This window comes from Opisthocomus hoazin, chromosome 24 (assembly GCF_030867145.1).
Source record: "Opisthocomus hoazin isolate bOpiHoa1 chromosome 24, bOpiHoa1.hap1, whole genome shotgun sequence".
Classification (NCBI taxonomy): domain Eukaryota; kingdom Metazoa; phylum Chordata; class Aves; order Opisthocomiformes; family Opisthocomidae; genus Opisthocomus; species Opisthocomus hoazin.
Window position 1 is genome coordinate 3,104,855 of NC_134437.1, and position 19,690 is coordinate 3,124,544.

A 19,690-nucleotide genomic window follows, 5' to 3' on the forward strand; every position below is an offset into this window, starting at 1 on the left:
GAGGGACGGGAGGAGGGCGAAGAGGGTAACAGATTGGAATTGCTGCTTCAAGTGCTGCAGGGAGAGATGGTTCTGCTGTTTGAAAACAAGTTCTGCTATTTTTTTAATTCTTCTGTGGGACTCTGGCTGGGACATAAAGCAGCGCTGTAGATGCCCAGAGGTTCAGCCTGTGATAAAAGAGAAGGCTGCCTCAGAAGCACAGCACAGCTGAAGCATTCGGCCATTCAGTAGATAAGCTATCTCCTGAATTTCCACAGGGAGACTTCAGGGTTGAGGCATTTTCCTACCAAAATACTGCTGTGTGGCTAAAAATGTACCCAACTTCAAAAGCAGTGGTTTGGGTTTGGCTTCTTTTGTGTGTTTAAAACCCGTGCACAGAGCTGGTTTTCAACCAGCAGATCTTGAACTGCAAGTATTACAAAGCTCAAGAAAGTCAGTGTTGGGAGGAGAGCTCAGTGGGTTGGTTTCTTCGATTTTTAGAGAAAGATGCTAAACCTATGTTTAAAGAGCTCCTAGCTTCCTGGGCTCTTGGACAAGGGTGTTTGGTTCAGACTTCATGCAGTGCATGAAACCTGTATGCTTTTGCCAGGTATTACACAGCCTGGATTGGTTTTCTGACACTGATCCACAGGAAATGATGCTCTGTCAGTAAAGTTGCTCATAAAAATAGTTTCTTGTAAGGCCTCAGGTGCTACATAAACCTGTTGTTCTCCACTAGGGGGTAAAATTGGTTCCCATGTTTAAATAGTTCCATTCTTTGATTCTTAAGTCACGTAACAAACTTTTATGTTATTTCTCCAATTTATTTCTGTGTTATTTAAACTCCCTGGATGGTCTCTGATTATTTGCCTCCTTGCCACACTACTAAGTAGGTACCTGTTATGACAACTAAAAGAAACTGGATTCCCTTTGGAGTCTGCTATTAAGCAGGTTTCATTCCATTAATATAATATTTCTTCCTGGGAAGTTTTTTACGCTAGAAGATCAAGCCGACTGCAAATGAATTTGTTGCAGTGACTCAGGGGGAGGCTGAGTTAATTAAATCCATTAAGTAATTGTGGTGTTATTTCCTTGCAGTCACTGATGTGGAGTGCTGTCCTCTTTCAAGTGTAACTGTAGTTCAAAAAACGGAGAGCACTGAAGTTTCTGACTCACCTTAAATAACATTTCCCAACTGAGTGGATAGCAGTGGTGTTCTCATTAGGCAGAGTCCAAACTGTGTCCATTAAATCCCTGGTAAAGTTTCTGAGTGCCCAGGTTTCTGGCAGTAGTTAACTGTAGCCCTGCTCAGAAACATTTTGGCACTTGAATCCCTTAGATTTCAAGTACCATTGAGGACTTCTGGCATCAGTAACAGGGAGAGGACCCTAATTAAAAATGATCAAGTGATCAAGAAGTAGTCAGTCTTTATCTAAAGCTACTAGAACTGAACATGTGCATGCTCTTGTTGGGTTGTACAAATGGCCAACTAAAATGTATTTGCTTCGGGATGGGCAAAAGCCAGCTCAGCAGATGGAAGGTAACTTCCTAAGTAATGGTAACTTGAATGCAAAGTGCTTTTATGCTACTAATCTAGTTTTTAGAAGTGCTGTGAGTAGTCAGGAATCCAAAATCCCTTGGCATTATGCCATCCAGAGTTTGGAAATTCTCCGGGTGAGCAAAGGAGAAGAAAGAAAAATGTACAAAAGTGATTTTTGGATCTGAGCTGCCTGTCACCTACCTGTACTAAGTTATAGCCAAATTTCTCAGCAAACCTTAGCACGTGGCGTGTTGAATCTGACCAGGTACATTGCAGTGTTAAACATTGGAAGCCATGTAATGTTCAATTGCTGGTACTGCTTTAAGCGTAGGGAGAGTTTAAAAATCTGGCTCTAGCTGTTTCTTCACCTGCTCCTTTGTCGTATCATCTTGTAATGTGGATCTGTCTTTTCTGGAAGGAAATTGGAGTGATTTGGTGTGGCTTTTGCCCAGGAAAAAATGTGTTTTATTAATATGGGAGGAACTCACTCTAGTGAGTACTGTGAAGCCGAATGAAATAACAGTGATCTTGCCGATTTGCAGCAGAGTTCCTCAGCTGCTTGTGTTATATGACCTGAACTTGAGATTATCCCTGCATCTTTTCAAGTCACACCTCCTCTGAGACAGCAAGGTGCAGTTCATCTTCATGTTACCTATCCAGCTTCTTGACCTTTATTGTTCTGGTATCTGGGGTTCCACAATTATTAATAGATTATGTCCTTATAGCAACCTGGTGAGATAACAATTCAGATTCCTATTATTCTTGGTGCAAGAGGTCATTTAATGGGGGCCCAAGGTTACAAGGGCTGTTTGTGGGAGAGATAGAAAGTGAACCTTGGTTATGGAGTCCCATTCTAGTGCCTTGTCCTCCTAACCTTATCACAGAATCACAGAATCACAGAATAGTAGGGGTTGGAAGGGACCTCTGTGGGTCATCTAGTCCAACCCCCCTGCCGAAGCAGGGTCACCTACAGCAGGCTGCACAGGACCTTGTCCAGGCGGGTCTTGAATATCTCCAGAGAAGGAGACTCCACAACCTCCCTGGGCAGCCTGTTCCAGGGCTCCGTCACCCTCCGAGGGAAGAAGTTCTTCCTCATGTTCAGACGGAACTTCCTGTGCCTCAGTTTGTGCCCATTGCCCCTTGTCCTGTCACTGGGCACCACTGAAAAGAGCTTGGCCCCATCCTCCTGACACCCACCCTTCAGATATTTGTAGGCATTTATAAGGTCCCCTCGCAGCCTTCTCTTCTTCAGGCTGAACAAGCCCAGTTCCCTCAACCTCTCCTCGTAGGGGAGATGCTCCAGTCCCCTCACCATCTTCGTAGCCCTCCGCTGGACTCTCTCCAGTAGCTCTTCATCTTTCTTGAACTGGGGAGCCCAGAACTGGACACAGTACTCCAGATGAGGCCTCACCAGGGCAGTGTAGAGGGGAAGGAGAACCTCCCTCGTCCTGCTGGCCACACTCTTCTTGATGCACCCCAGGATCCCATTGGCTTTCTTGGCAGCCAGGGCACACTGCTGGCTCATGGTTAACCTGTCGTCCACCAGGACACCCAGGTCCCTCTCCGCAGAGCTGCTCTCCAGCAGGTCAATTATGTGTGAGCTCAATGCAAGACAAGTCATTTTTGCAGAACTAATTGGAAAACACAGAAAGTAAGTGCATTCTAAAACTTAGAAGATTCCTTGCAGTGCTGTGGTATTGACCATGACCTCTCTATTCACATAAGAAAGATCATCCATCCTTAACCGTCACTGAAGTGTGGGGACTATTCGGCACTGCATGTCCCCTGAACACCCCAGCACAGGGCAGGCAGAAAATAAAGCTCTGCCTAGTGGAACATGCAGAGAAGTATGATCAGAGAGTTATGCTAGTTCAGATTAACCTGAACACCAAAATGGAGACCTTTTTACTTGGAAAATCTGTTATTAGATTTTCAGTGACGGGTGCTTGCAGGGTATTTCATATTCCAGCCAGGCAAGCAGTGGCTGATGGAGGCTGTTGTAAAATGGTATGTCATACCAGCACAGCAAATGTGCTAACGGAGCTGTACCAATAGGCTACTGACAGGATTTCAAAATTGCTGTACTGGGGTGGCTACATACACATTTCTGCTACTGTCTTCTCAATTTACCTAGTAAGCCATTGAGTTGCCTTAGTATATCTGTGCAGTGTTCCAAGTAGAAACTGTCATGCTAAGCTTGCAGGGGCTTGTTGGAGCCTAGCACAAGGCAGAGTGTCCCTGTTGGCCTCTTGCAGGAGGAGAGGGTCACTGTTCTTGACCGCCAAGAGAAGTGTTGCTCTGAAGTCCCACACGGGATGTGGCTGAATCGATCAAACACTGTTAAGCCATACCACAAAACACCACTCGGGGAACTAGGGCTCGTTGGGACTCCTGGGTCCCCTACGCGTGACATACTTTAAATCCCTGGCAGTTCAACTGCCTCTGTTCCCACATAGGTCTGGTAGGATAATTCTGATATTCTAGAATGAGTTTCAACTACAGGTGATGTTTCTCTTAGGTCCTTTCTTAATTTCTCCTCTGTGAGAGCACACTTATCACACTTCATCTCCTCTGACTCTGAGCTAGGCTTTGCCCAGCAAGGGAGGGAAGGGGATATCTCAGATACTCTACCATTTTCCATGTGGTTTCTCTCTATGAAGTTGCGGCCAAGGTCGGCCTTGCAGATCTTCTCCACGTGCCTCATGCAGACGTTTAGGAGGTCATCTCTGAGGAGTCCCATAGATGGGCTCATGCTCTCCCCTTCAAGCAGCACACTGTATGTTGGGAGAGATGGAGGGGGGACATAGTTCCTCATCAAAGCACCAAACTCCTGTCAAAAAGAAGGGAGGAAAGGTTACTGAGGAACATAAGAGACAGAGGCTAGATCCTAGGGAACTGGCTAATGTTAGGCTCCAAATTGCACGAAACACAAAGGAGAACAGTGAAGATGCAGGGGGCAGACAAATGTTCTGCCTGTGAGCTGTAGCCATCTACAAAAAAATCAGGCATTGGCATGCCTAAGTTCATTCTTCACCTACCAGAGCTGAGACAGCTTCAAATGTCAGGGTTGGTTCTTGCCATACGTGTGCATTGAACTGGAGAAGATTAATGCATCTTACACTACCTTGGGATTTGTCTTTGGGACAAATCCTGTCCTCATGGAGAAAAAAGGAAAGGAAAATGTGATCTCAGTTACCTGCAGGAAGAGCACGGAGTCACTGATCTGGTGGATCTGCTCCCTGTTCTCCTTGTCCTCCCGCAGAAGCTTTGCCCTCTCTTCCAGCTCATCCACGATTTCTTTCACATTCTCTGATGCAATCTTTTCCCTCTGGTCCAGGGCAGCCTTCACTTCATCCCTCTGCCTTTCCAGGTCACGGATCAGCTCTTTGAAATGCTGGTCCACTGTGGCTTTCTCATTGGTGGTGTAGTTCTGCGGAGAGAAGGGGCAAAGAGGGGAAGCAGCAGGAAAGACGCAGGAAAAGTAAAACATTAAACTTCTTAGGAATTCACTTGCTAATAGAGGGATACAGACAGCGATATGTCTAAGCATTTTCAGCATTTAGACTGTGACTATGGAGACTCTAAGTACATTAGCCTTAGCACCAGAAAAGTTGTGCCAAGAGCAGTAATATTTGTCCTTGCAATAGTTGTGTGTGTGTAACCTACAGGGCATGCTGTCTTCCCGATTATAAGAGCATATCTTTTATTTCAATTCATGAACTACACTCTTAGGTGGTATTTGAAAACACTGTTTAGCTTTCTAAATCATGGTTCTGGCTTCTCAAGAATTTGAGGACCAAATTCCCACCATTTCAAAGGATGAAAGCTGCTGAAACACTTTTTACAAACCTGACCTCTAGGTCCTTCTGAAATATTCCTTGGAAGGACTGTGGATGTAACTATATTCAGAGTTAAAATTTCTAGCTCAGATTTCCAATAATAATAATAATGGTAGTAAAGCAGACAAAAAGCAGAACTGGCAAGCCAGTGTGGGTGTACCACATAAAAGGGCTTTGCCTATTAATATTATGCAAATTTTCTGGGCTGTCTCTGAATAGTGTTTTCACTGCCTTATTCAGTTAGGGTATAAATGAAAAAAAACCACAAAACCCACCACCATTACTACATTCTGACCCTTAGAGTGGTGAAAGTATTAAAAGGAGCCCTATATCAGTATGCAAATAAGTTGTTCCATTATAAACAAGATGTTTGCTGATGTAACTGCATCTGTCACTGTTGCCTTATCTCTGTTTGGGCAATCTAGAGCCCTTCTGGAGTTCATTTTTGTGTATGGTCTAGCAGGAAAAAAGGCAGCACACCTTTGTTTCTGAATCAGCCTTGCTACTTGTGATTGAAGAACTGTAACGGATCCAAAGCAGGGAGGTACCTTGGATCATTTTGTAACAAAGTTGGGCTGCCTCTTCTTGATCTCCTGCAGGGTATGTTGCAAGATGACTTCAGTAGGAGTTGTTGTTTCCAAGATTTGGCGTGTCTGAGTTGTGGAGAGTGATGGTATGAAGACTGGGTAAGGAGTGGAGTGAGTAAGAGCTGGGTATGTCAGAGAAATTGAGGAAAGGAGGAGAGGGATGAGAGAATGGAAAAGAAAGGAAAGTGACAAGTGCAGGAGAAACAGAGAAGTGATCTTAAAAGAATATCCCATACACACCTTGATACGGTCCCTCTCCTTCTGCCACTTATCCATTTCATCTTCTACCTCAATGATCTTCAGCTGCAGTTGCTCTTTCTGCAGTGAAAGCTCAGCCTGTGAGAAGAGAGGAGTCTCATGAACTGGGTCTGAGGGTGGCCTACTTCAGAGACACTGTGCTTCCAGTTATGCATTTGGCCCTGAACAGTAATAGCTGGGAGGTACAGGTTCCTGGCACTGCTTGAAATGGAGATCATGTGCTGACACTGGACAAAATCCCAGAGCTTCTGGCTGGGTCAAGAGATTCAGCTCCCTCAGCAAAGGCAGCAGCAGAAGCACCCACCTACTAGGCTACCGTCATGGTGCCGCTTTTAATCACATTAGAGTCATTAGCTGGAGGGGGAAGAGGCCTGTTTCAAAATTCAGCTGTGTATGCAGTGAAGGGCCCATCCCAGGGTGTGCCACTGCAGCAATAACAGTTTTCATGTAATTATGGAATGACGTTCAACGAGTGTTGCAACAAGAGGATGATGCCTCCGGCAGGAATTCTGTTTAGACAGGATTGTGGATTAATTTGCTCTGAATTGAGAGCTTTCATGTTATGATGAAGCTGGGGAATGCATGGAAAAAATAAAAAACACAAAAGGAGGAAGGAGGAGATGTAGTCAACCATGCTTGGCTTAGATCAGCAACTTCACTGGGGTTCATTTGCATTTCATTTTGCACTGGCTTCCCAGAGAAGCTCAGACCAGACAATTGCATGCAAGGCAGTTCATAGAACTGGAGCTCAACGAGGGCTGGGCAGCCATGCACTGGTATAACATGCCAGTTGGTGTGCATGCTGTGTCTCTGGATCAGACCAGGAGCTGGCTGTTTAGTACTGCCTTGCGCTGTTAACTCTGGGCAAACCCTCCTTCGGTCGTTCATATTCACCACATCCCTGCCCAACAGATCATGACAAAGCCTTTGTTTATGCATGTTAAGGTCTTTCTACGTTTCATGTGTGTACAGGTTGGTCACAGCACAACTGTAACTACAGGCAATCTGGCTGTGGGACACTTTTCCCCACAGCCGTTTAGGAATTACACAGTTGGCAGAAATTACCTGTACTCCACAACTGAGCTATGTCGCGTTAGAAAAGTTCAGAAAACCCGCTGTTCATGTGGGATCCTTTGGCAAATGGTTGTATTACCTAAAAGCATTCACATTTAGGCCAATAGTTAGGCCAGTGGGGGATGAGGCATGAATAAATCCAATCCTGCAGCAACCAACACAGTGAGATCTCCCTGCTGTTAAAACACAAGCTGTAGTTCCCACTGTGTTGCTACCCATCCGAGAATGTAATACAAAACCTGGGTCTTCTCTTGTGATCATAGTTGCCCTCAGGGTGAGAGTTTAAAAGTTTTCAATTGCCCTTTCAAAGAATAGAAAACACCATCACACGATGAAGAGCAGGCAACAGTCAACCAGCTCAGACCAAGGAAATCAGTCCATCAGGGCTCTTGTCTTGGTGCCAGTCACCGTAGTGTCTGAACATGCTCTTGAGCTTGAATCAAGCACAGCTGCCTTTGAGAGCCATTGACACTAGCTGTTCCAATTTAGAAATTCTCTATTTATAGAGGGAAAACAATTTGACAGTTGTTTTATTGCCTTATAAAACAGAAGAAAAGGGGAACAAAAAAGGTAAATGTACTCAAAGGTATCTCGGTGTAAGAAGAGCTGCATCCTCACATTGTAGTTGTAATTGTCCTTGTTTGCTGAGAGTTAGGAGAGCACTGGCCCTGTAAATATTATCCATACACCCTGACATCCTGAAGTAGTTAACTGAATGGGGTCATGAAATTGTATTCTTCAGGGGTTCAGAGCGGACATGGAAGGGTTTTGCGGTATGGGATCATCAGGGAACCGTATGGGTGTAAAGATAAAATTTGCTCTACTACTGATCAAGAGAGTAAAGGCATGAGCTTGATCCTATAGTTTTCATGTTTGAAGACAGTGATGTGGAGGAATGCATGCTTTTTTCCATTCTTTTGTGTACTGCAAGATGCGCTATTCATCAAGACACAAAGGTGTACAACCATGTTTGCACAGCAGAGAAATGCAATGAGACAAAAGCATTTTAGATCCAGGTATCCATCCCACTGCAGTAAATAATGTGAGAAATTACACTATAATGCAGGTTGTTTCCTTGAGCCACAGAGCTACATACAATTTGCATTAATTGTGAGTAAAGAAAGAAGTGCATCTCCTGAGCAATGTGAGATCTTGTTTCCCTCCCTCATCCCTGAACATCAGGACATTCTTATGACACAAATGGGAGTGAAATCATACAGAGAGGGACTGGAGGGATTTTTTTGAGAAGAGCAGACCTTCCACAGCCATGCAGACACTCCCAAACACAAGGAGTTTGAAAAGAAAGGTAACAGGAAAAAAATTCAGGTGATGGCTGGAAGGTCATGTTAACAATATTATACTTTTATAGTACTTTTTAATTAAAATGGGTCTCAAAGCAATTTTGCAAACTATTACCTGCTCAAAAGTGATAGCTAACTCTTGACAGCTTTTTGCAGTTACAATATCCCTTCACCCAGAAAGGTAGTTTGGGTGCCTCTGGGATGGGATGTAACAACTATTTAAGAGCAGACCCACACTACAATTTACAGTGAGAATTATGATTTGCAAATGGAAATTACAGAGATAGTTCCAATAGCTGGAATGCAAATACCAGAGTCATCCAGGTTCGTCTTGGGTTAAAATGCCCATACTGAGGGCAAAATGAAACACTAGTACAGACACCAGCAAAGGAAACGGACGTGAAGGGAGGTGTTTTATTGCATGATAGTACAAACACTGAAACTAGTCTTACCATAGGAAAAAATGTTAAAAAGAGGTCCAGGCAGACTATGGGATAGTACAAGAAGTGTTGACATGTGCACAAGGAGGAGGATTCAGTAGGGATGCTCTGGAGATAGACCACAACATAAGGGGTTCGGCAAAGGTGGTTTCATGATGATTTTAAGGCCCCATTCGGTGTGGAGCTGCTGGAAGATTGCTTTAGCTGTGCACATATATCCTGTTTTATTTACAGTCTGGTGGTTACAGGTACTAGGGACAGTCAACATCTCAGCTTCATTCCCTATGATGAAACTTCTGTCCTAGCTTTCTTCATATTTCTCAGATTTTCAAGGGTCAACAATTCCTGATCCCCTTATGTGATGGACCACCCAGAGCAAATCCATTAGGTGAGACTTGGAGTTCAGAAGGTCCTAGTGAAAGATAATATAGCAGCTCCACCCATTGTGGGGGGAGTGCCTATAGTGCAGAAAGAACAATAACAGTGAAGATGATCTAGGAAATACAGGTTTAGACCATTCAGTTTGACTATACCAAGTTGAGAAATGCTGGCACTGAGAGTCTTTGAGCTAGGAGAGGATCCCCTATTAGAGTCTAGGTTAATTAGGACAGTTAAGAGGCCTAAGTGAAAGTTCAGAGTGTACACTTAAACATCCACAACAGAACCCAGCCCTTGTGCTGTAAAGGACTAGAGGTGTGAGACTGAGTCTTGCATCATGATGCGACTCATTTTTGCAAGGCAGCAATACAAGCATCATCATGTCTTAATGCTCTGGGAACCAAGTCCCTGAATTGGGGAACACCCCTGTGTCACCAGCCAGGTAGAACTATGCTAATTACCTGACAGCAACGACCAAATGCAATAATGAAGCTAAAGAAGAAGTGTTTAAACTAGTTGTTGCAGTACAGGGCATGTATTGGAAATGACATGTCTGAGAAATCAGCAAATTAAGACCTTATTTCTGCTGGTTCTGCCACTACATTTTTCTGTCCAAACTTTTGTTAAGCAGAGGTGGGTTTCAGTGGCTACAGCTTCTGGAGACTCTGTGAGCATCCTGAAAAAAAGCCACTAGTCACTGCATGTGCTGAGACCAGAAAAGGCTCTCTGCGCAGTTTGAAGAGAATTCCTTACCTGCAAACTGGTGGATTTTCCTTGGGTTCTGCCCTGACTGTAGAGGCATTAATGCAGAATGCAGGCAAACAGGCAAACCCACTAAATCACAGTTTGCAGCAAGTCAGATTCCCCAGCCTTCCAGCTAGGAAGAACATCCCGCAGGTAACTGTACCATCTCTGCGGGAAGAGCATCTATTATAAGCTGTGTCTGCAGAGCCACCACAGCTAGTGTAGATAAGGTCTCACAGCCACATTGTGCCATAACCTTGCATCAGTGGGAAGGGCCAAAATCCTTCCACTGGTACATTGATACACTCTTGTTTTCTCTCTATTCAGGCAGTGAAAGCAATGCAGGGAGGGTTCACATGGAAATCCCTCTGGATCCATCTCTGTGGATGGTTGACTTCAAAGCCTAGTTCAGACTCTGTGAAGTCTCCCCTTTCAAAAAAGTCACTTTGTTGAAATGAGGAACACCCAGCTCTCGTTTCTGCATGGCAGTTCTTTGCTGCCTCTTTAAACCTGCTATACAACACAAACTTTTCTTTAAGAGTAAAGAATTAAAGAAAAAAAATCAAAGTGTTTTTCACTAGAACTGACCTGACATGCTGAGTACTAAGGTTGGTGCTGTATGGTAACGCCAGGTTATTTACAGCTCTGTGACTGGCAGGCATACATGAAGTTGTCTCATTTTGAGAATAGTTCTGTAAAGCAGGTTTTGAATGAAGGATCCCCTTTCAAAATGAAGGATTCTGTCTGAAAGGGGGGCTCTAGTTCTGCTGATAAATCAAGCTGGCCAGAGGATTTTATTGGAGCGTACCAGCTGCTGTTGACAATTCTCACTTTTCAACTGTGTGTGGTTATTATCCAGCCTCACAGACTTTCTCTTGGTTGTTTGTTGTACTGATTCTGGTGGGGGTGTTACTTTTCTTTTAAATCTGTAGCAGGAAACTAATGCACGGTGGATCTGGGGAAGGCATTAAAGGTTTGCTGAGTAAAATACACAACTACGACTATGTGCAAACTCAGAAAAAATGTCTCTCTTCCCTGCCAAGTTGTCTCTGTCTGACCCCCTGTGTCTTGCACTGATTGCTCAGCAGCACACCAGGAAGGGGGATGACGCTCGCCCCAGGCTCCTGAAAAGTAGAAGACGCTGCTGTGTTCTTCCTGTCTTCTACAGACAGAGACGTATCAGGCTTTCCACTGCTTGCTTAAATGCTCTAACCAGTATGTGCCTGTATACTGGCTTGTTTGCATTCCTTTTCTCTTAAGCTGTACTGTCTCTGTCTGCATTGTGGAGCAAGCAGAGTTACTTAATTCTACAGAATGATCTTAAACTGCCCCTTGCTTTTCCAACACTGAAGGATAGAGCCTCTCTTCCCTACGGGCCTATTGCAAAAATAAACTCTTGAAAGAGACTGTAGCCTGCATTAATTTTGCATTATGAAAGGAATAGATGTACCTAAAATAAGCACATTACACCTTGTTATGTGACAGTTTTGTGCCACCAAATTGCTGAGCACCCAGACTGACGGTCAGGCTGAAGTGCATCACAGCATACAAACCACCCCCACCCCCCCCAGTTCTGCTGGAATCCTCTCCAGGTTTGGAGTTGCAGTGTAGCCAGGGACGGGGAAATCCCTGTAGATAAACCAATTGTTCCTTGACAACCAACACTCTGAAACAGTCTGTCTGGATACAGCTGTATTCTGGTCACCAGTCCAGTGACATAGTTAGCAAATTTAGAGGGAGTAAAACTTCCCTGGTGCTGCTTGGATGCCAAGCCATGAAAATGGGGCAGGAATGGGTTGAGTTGATATGGATTTTTTACTTATTCTTTCCACAAAGCCCAGCAGCACCAGCAGCTCTTTGCAATTTGCAAAACTCTTTGCCATTCTTCCAATTTGTGGTCATATTCCAGCTTGGCTGATTTGCAAGACTTGAAAAGAATAGGTGGTGCACGCAAGGGGCTTGGAAATGTTCATTCCTCGTTGTGGTTCTTGCTAAGGCTCCACCAACAGTGAATAAATCAGAGCTAAGAATAAACATTTGTAAGCAACAGCTATCCTGTTAATTGTTTTTGTCTGAGTGAATACTCACTCAAGTTACAACATGATCAAAACTCATTGTCAGGAGAAACTTGCCCATGTGTATGATTCATATTGATAAAGCCCTAAATTCTTTAGGATTAGCAGCAGCAGAAACAGCACAGGACAGGAACTAAAGCATGGAGCTAACGAGCGGCACAAGGACTCTAAGAAAGAAATTAAAAGTAATTTAAATCTTAGGTAAAGTCTTCTCTGCCCAGCTATGGCTGCCTCTTCAAAAAGCAAGGTTTTCTAGGTCCACCCAACCACAGGAAGAAGGCTCTGGCCAGCTTTGGTTTCTCAGGGAGCAGCTGTTAACCTCTTTTCAGTTGAAACAGCTAAGAGGAATCGGACAACCTGGCAGATACTAGACAAAGCATTACAAGAGCTAAGCATATTCCGTGTTCAGAGCTGACATCAAAAACACAAGAACAAACAACAGGCTAGCAAGCCCTGTAGGAATTTCTTTAAGAAAGACTGTCTGAGACATGGAAGAAACCTTGTCTGGTTTCAGCAAGGCTGCAAGTTGGAGACGACTTCACAAGAAAAGACCAAAAATTTGTACAGTAAGACAGAGATAAGCTCTAGATAAGATGCTCTTTCAGCCTTATGAGGTAAATCTTCCTAGCACCTCAGGAGGAGTTAAACTGTTCTTCCAAGTTAAGGGTAACTCAAGAATTTCTAGCAGCGGGTACTTGTATTTGTATGTTCACCACATCAGAGCACTGGCTTGCGCTTGCTTAAGACTGGGATTTAGCAGATTTTAGTCTCGTTACAGTTTCTGCCATGGACTGTCTGTGTGACTCTAGGCAAATTGTTTTACACTACCCGTTCACAGGTCTCCTATCTGTAATCTCTCCTGTCTTGTCTGCTTAGATCAGAAGGTCTCTAGGCCAGTACATTCTTTTAATATAGGGATGTATAGCACCAAACACAGTGAGACCCTGATCTTGACTAGAGCTAGTGGAATAATCATACATCCACCCAGAAAGCAAACAGCATGAGCCTTTAAGCAAACAAAGGTGGAAGACTCTTCATTAGAGTAAGCACTGTTTCACATGACACTCATCTCCTTAGATGTCCATCCTCTGAATCTATTGTATTTGTGCTTCTGGGGAAATAATGTTTTCTCCTTGCACCAGGATTGCTTTTTCATCTGAGCTTCAAGAAACTCTTCCTATAGGTGGGGCCTGACACTATCATATCCATAACAGAAAAGAAAAACAAAAAGCTGTAATCTCACTCTAAGTAGCTGAGATGGCAATTTTCAATAGTAACCTAGCAGCCGCTAATAAGTTGAGCAGCTACTGATCTGAGTAACTGTATTCTGGAGGTCCTGTACTTGAGCAATGCCCCACCTTTCTGGCTGTGGATAACACTACACAAACACTGTCGAAACTTGAGACAGGTCTTTTAAAACTTAGAGTGTAGGGCTTTGATTCAGCTTCTGCTGAAAGTCAGTGGTGAAACCAGGCTCTCCACACCTCTTCCCCACCCTAGTCTGCTATACAAGACTAGTGCTATGCTGCTGTAACCAGCCATTATGAGAACGACAATCCCATTGCAGCTGAACCCAGGCAACATCAGTTCTCCACTAAATGCTTCTCATCCACCACTCCTGCATCCCAGAATTACATTGCAGACATGATATGTGGAGAGACTGCAGGCTGGAGAGCAAAAGCTGTGGTGTAATTATTGAAAGACTGAGAATGTACAATAAGAAGAGTGTTACCTCTTTTCCTGCTTTCTCGATCTCCACTGTCACTGTGCTGTGGTTTTTGTGCTCCTGGAACATGCAGAGGTAGCAGATGCACATCTGGTCTGTCTGACAGAACAGCTCCATGGTCTTCCCGTGCACAGGGCATTTTCTTGCTTCAAAGTCCTTGATGGGGTCCAGGAGCTGGTGGTCCCGGAAAGCTGCCCCCTCCAGATGGGGCTTGAGGTGCAGCTCGCAGAAAGAAGCCTGGCACACCAAGCAGGACTTCACAGCCTTTTGCTTGTTATCGATGCAGGAATCACACAGAACATCCTCCAGCTTCACCCTGGGCCGTGACCCACCGGCTCTGTCAGGCTTGTTGAAGGTGGATCGTCTCAGGTCTCCTGTCTCCACCAGAGACAGGGGAGTTTTCTTCAGGTCCCCCATCTGCCCCCCAGAGAACAACGACTTCCTCCCTTCCCCTTCACTAGGCAGGAAGCTCTTTTTGGAATCCAAGGAGAAGAGGGACTTCCTGAGATCGCCTTTCTCTGCAAAGGAGAGAGGTGGTCTCCTCATGTCTCCAATCTGTCCACCGGCATATTGCATCTTCTTTGAATCTGCTGAATCCATGCTGAAGTAGGTCGATCTCTTCTCATCGGACGACTCCACAAACTGAATGATGGGCCTCTTCCAGTCACTCCCAGAGAAGAGGGAGCTCTTGATTTGCCCTGTCTCCAAAGCAGCACCGCCAGTGCCCTTCATAGGTTCCTTCTCACCTCCACCAGGGTTTGTGGTTTTCTTTGCTTCTTCTTCTTTTTTGGGGGCAGATGAACTCTTCACATCTTCTGGCTTCCCAGTGGTACCATTTGTCCTTGCTGCACTCCCCGTTTCCATCGTCTAAGCAGGGTGAATTGGCTTCACTGCTCAGTCTTTCCTTCAGTTCCTGTCTTAACTTCCTACAAAGCTGGTATTTCTGCCTGGTCGTTGTCTCGTCAAGGAATGACGGTGCAATGTAGGAAGGTTTCTGCCCAAGTGACGCACCTGGAGCTCCTGCAAGGAGGAGGAGAACACCTGGATTGTGCTAGGTAGATGCAGGGAGAAAGAAAGAAATAGATGTTACCAGGGATCAGAAGCTACAGCTGTGCAGTTAATTATACAAGGCAGTCCACACCCAGGAACATTCTTGTCTAACCAGGTTTGGGAGGAAGGGCTGTTTATATACATGGAAATGTTTTTTTAAAAAAATAATTTTCATTAAGATGTAGCAACCAGTTTGACCGCTTGTTTCAAAAATAATTTTGCTCGTTGTTGCCAGGAGCTGAGGTTACCTCCTTGCAGAAATGGGCAGGGTTGGAGAGACCATGAGATGCTGAAGATGGGTTTGTTAACTGGGTCATACACATGCACAAAAATAATTATGGTTGTAATTAAAATGAACGCCTAGAATAAAGCATTCTCAAACTGGGTTCCCCTGAGGGCTTACTGTATTCAGTAGGACAGGGAGGGGAAACATATGGATAATACTGGGTTTAAAAGATCCTATTATCTTTATTTTGATTTTCGTGGTGGTTTATGCAATGTTCATCCATATAGACTTGGAAATAGCCCAACCATGTAGCAGAGCACAGCTGACCTGAAGTAAAAATTGGCTAGTCCTGTTTTTCCTACAGGCCTTGCGATCTCCACTAATGTGACCAGTAGAATAAAACCCCCTTTGTCTATTTCATTGCATGCTCTCACTGAGAATAAGGGTTCAGGTTTGTCTTATGTAGCTCTTCCCATAAATGTCCACTGAACTGAGAGACATACCTGTAAGATACCTGGAAGACGAAATACTTCGCAGCTAGATGGCCAAAATATTTCTTGCAAGAAACAAGAACTGAGAAAGAGATTTAAAAACAGATCTGTCTCCACTAGCTGTATTCCTAGGAAATGTTTGATTTGTTGGAATCACAGATTTCAGAAGGAAACGGCTCTTCATAAGCACTGGTGAATTCCATCAACTTCAAAAGGAGGAGGCTGATCTTCCACTTATATTATCAATTTAGCATAGAATTTCAGTGAGATGGCTCTGAGATTAATGCACAGGGTGTAAATTAACCATGCCTAATATTTGCGTTTAATTTAATTTTTGCAGAATGCAATGGTGGTGTTGCTGGAGAATGTGATTTTTAGCCTGTAATAATTTCTCATTAGAAATCCATAACAAAACCTTGGTTGGAAGTGTCCTAAGTAGTGGAGGAAAAAATCCAGGTCTGTATTTTGCAGCTCAGCTCTTTTCTGAGGTGTAGAGAAAACAGAGGTGCAGCCCAAGACAGGAACAGCATACATTTTGGATATGATATGAGAATGAGATAGCCAGCAAGCGCCTGTCTTGTAGATACGGCATCTAAGGGCTTTGTCTGTGTGAAATCAGAGAAAAGGAAAGAGAAATTTTTTTTCTTTTCAACTGAAATGTAGTTGGGACCCTTGGCTCATGGGTCCAGCCTCTTTTACTGCCTGTATGTCATTATGGATCACTCTATATATATATATGAGAAATGATTCAGTATACGGTATTTTTTTGAATAACAGTTGTTGGGAAGGGCTGCGCTTTTTGCAGTAATTTCTAATGGACAGTTTTTTTATTAATAGGATCATAGTCTTTCCTGAGTCATAAGTCATCCTCTGGCATAGGAAACGGTAATGCTATTTTTTAAAAACAAGTTTCATAAAAGAAGGAGATTGGCTGGTATATATGTATTTCTTTCCGCTGGCTTCCTGGGCTGAGCTGATCTTTATAACATCAACAGTCCTATAGATTTCCAAGTAATTAAAAATACTGGAGGGTGGAGGCACTTGTTCTCACGTGTACAGAAAAGACTCAGCAGAGCGTTTCCAAGCTAGCATTAATGCTTAAGAAACAAAACACATCTATGTGAAGAAGTCTAACTTGGAAGAAAGCGGCCTTGTTTTTTCTTGTTTTCCTGACACTTTGTTAAGATTTGGGAGTAGGTAAGGCAGTCAGAAGATTAAGGACTGATTGTTTTCATCTTGGTTTTACTGATGGAAATCCAGAGTAAATGAGTTTAATCCAGTTATTCCTGGTAGACTTAGGAGTAACTGGGCTCAGGGGGACGTTTATTATTGATTCTTCTGTCCACACAGAGGCACATACAAGGCTGGAATCCTCCAATAAGTCAGGTTAAGACTGTGCTTTACCTGACCTGCCCTGATGCTAGCTATGGCTATAGCTCCTCTGTTTGTTGCAGTACTGTTGAAGTATGGCCATACTCAAGACGTAAGACATGTAATGTCTATCATCTAATGCGACCCCAATCAGACTCAGATGGGCTGTTGTCAGCCCTTATGATAGTTGGTATCTTCCATAAACCTGCAAGTTCTGCTTTGGCTGTTGAGTACTTTGGGTGGTATCTGTCCTTGCTGCTTAATTTTGGAGAATCCTCAGTTTAAATGCTCTGTGTCAGACAGAAAGAGGGAGGTCATGCGCATACACACACATACAGACTCATGGACCCAAGTGCAAATGGGATTTCTCGAAGAAGAATCAGTTTGCCAGTCATCTGCACTGAACCTCCCTCAATTCTGCGGAAAGGAAGGATGGATGTCACTCGTGTGCATAAGGAACATTCCCTGCCATTGCCAGTTACTTCTGCATAATGCTACTTTCACTGGTCCCCTTTCAACCTCAGCTCACTCTGGCAGCATCCCACACGCCTGGCATTAGCGCTTTGCACATGTCCTGCTTGCAGATGTCTGTGAAACCATGGCAGGCCCACGTGTGACCAGCGAGAGCTAAATGCATCACCTCTGCTGCCATCCATCCGGGGACTATGGCTTTGCTCCGTAGCCAAAGGCCAAGCCTACTCCTTTCCCCATTATCTCTCTTTGACTCATCACACTTCATCATGTCTTTTTCATGCCAAAAAATTGCTTGCAGATAGGGCCCACTTATCTCTTGTTATTTCTGGCCTCTCCCAGGAAATCTACTGTTCATACCTGTCTGAAATTTGACATGGTCTTACTGGTGCTCATAACCGCTGCCAGTGGTGCCTAATTCTCCCTGGGAATCACAGGAAGACTACTGGAGTTAAAGAGCAGTTTGTTAGACAATTTGTGCTTCTGTACCCAACCATATTTAGAATACTTCTGCATGCACATGTGTTTCAGGCAATTTAGAAGCCTAAGTAAAGTACAGACTGGATGTCTCTATTGCAGGCTTTATCTTTGCACTTCCCAGAGGGTGGCTCCTGATTTCTATAGCATGAGTTCACACATGGGTAAGCATCATCCATGATTTTTGCACCAGGTATCCCTACATTTCCTGCAGAGGACAACTGTCTCCTATCTAGTGCACTGCGTCAAGCCGATCACACAATATGCCTATGTCTATGCCTCTGACTCAGAGTATACACCCACGTTTGGCATCTGCAGTGTCTTTCATCTGAAAAACTCAGAGCACTTTTCAAAGGTTCACAAATTAAACCTGACAACACCTTTGCAAAATAGGTCTGAGTTGCTAACCCCCTGTAGCAATTAGTGAGCATGTGCTATGGGAACTGACTGAAATCTTTCAGCAAAAATGAAACCTTTTTTTCTTAAACAGCTATGCAGCCTTTTTGCTTGCTCATTCTCTTATTTTTCATGATTGTGACCCCTCTAAATTCTTGATTTTATTTTTAATATTCCATGATGCTTTTGTTCTTGTTTTGATCTTCATCTTTTTCATTGTATCTACACCAGTAAGTTCAGGTAGTTTATTGTTCGTACTAAAGGGTTTCCACTGTACCATGTGCTGCACAGAAATCTTCATGGGTAGGTACCTAAAAGAAAAAATTCCCCAAGATGGAAAAAGCGAGAAGATTGGGTCCATTTCAAACTAAACAGAATAGAAACAGTTAAGCCAACCCTGGAGCACTCCTTTAGACAGGCTCCAGAGCAGAGTTTCAGACACCAATGACTAATGAAGTCATGGAGAGTCATAGAGAATTAGATCAACCAGCCCATGATTCACTGGCCCCAGTTCTCACAACAACTCCAAACAAACCAGGAGTGGGGAACCTGTCTGCTAATTGCCTACTCTGTGCTCTACCCACTAATCCACACTGCCTTTCACATCCTGCATATTTTCAGTCCTTTCTCATTTCTTACACCTTTATATGAAACAAGTCCACAGCTTGGAAAACGTTACACTGAAATGCATTCAGGCCATTCCTGCTACAAGAAAGCACAGGAAGTCAATCCATCAAGCATGTAGACACCATAGAGCAATGACCATGCATTAACCAGATTCTAGTGTGACAGCAGAGCAGGCAGAACAAGTTCAAGGATTCGTGTTGCTTTCACACATATCAGATTCAGTCAGCAATGCATCCAGATAGATCAGTAAGAGCTGTTCTGGTATAGAGCACATGGGGAAAAAACAACAGTGCTGCAGGTGTGATTAAAGCAGATCTACAGATACTCTCATGGCTGTAATTTATATGAGATTAGTTTATACCATAGAAATTAATTCTAAGTTCAGATATTTGTGACAATTTGGGCTCACTGCCTTCATGTGAATAATCAGCTATTTGTCTCAGAGTAGGTGATGAAGGGAAGGAAAACTGAACCAGGAAGTATGCAGTTATTTGGGGGATGTATTTTCATGTTAGGGGACATGCTGAATTGAGAGCTCAGCAAAGATGGTCAGGACCTGGCTTTAGATACAAGGACTTGGATTTTTAGGGTACCATGAGCATCTGAATAGCTCCTCCAGGGTACCATGGCAGGACAAACA

At 43.9% G+C, this 19,690-nt stretch overlaps 1 protein-coding gene across 11 annotated transcripts in view; it reads right to left on the reverse strand.

Annotated features, from left to right (window-relative positions):
• TRIM29 (tripartite motif containing 29) overlaps nucleotides 1–19,690 on the reverse strand; it is an 89,942-nt gene that overhangs the window by 58,005 nt on the left and 12,247 nt on the right. For all 11 annotated transcript variants that reach the window (XR_012766107.1, XR_012766106.1, XM_075442299.1 and 8 more), the window contains 4 exons: nucleotides 13,948–14,992; nucleotides 6,186–6,281; nucleotides 4,716–4,949; nucleotides 4,151–4,349 (listed from right to left, as the gene is read on the reverse strand). Coding sequence is in view for 9 of the 11 variants with exons in the window: in XM_075442299.1 (XP_075298414.1) it covers nucleotides 4,151–4,349; nucleotides 4,716–4,949; nucleotides 6,186–6,281; nucleotides 13,948–14,805 (1,387 nt within the window). In the remaining 2 variants the exon portion in view is untranslated. The remainder of the gene's footprint in view (nucleotides 1–4,150; nucleotides 4,350–4,715; nucleotides 4,950–6,185; nucleotides 6,282–13,947; nucleotides 14,993–19,690) is intronic.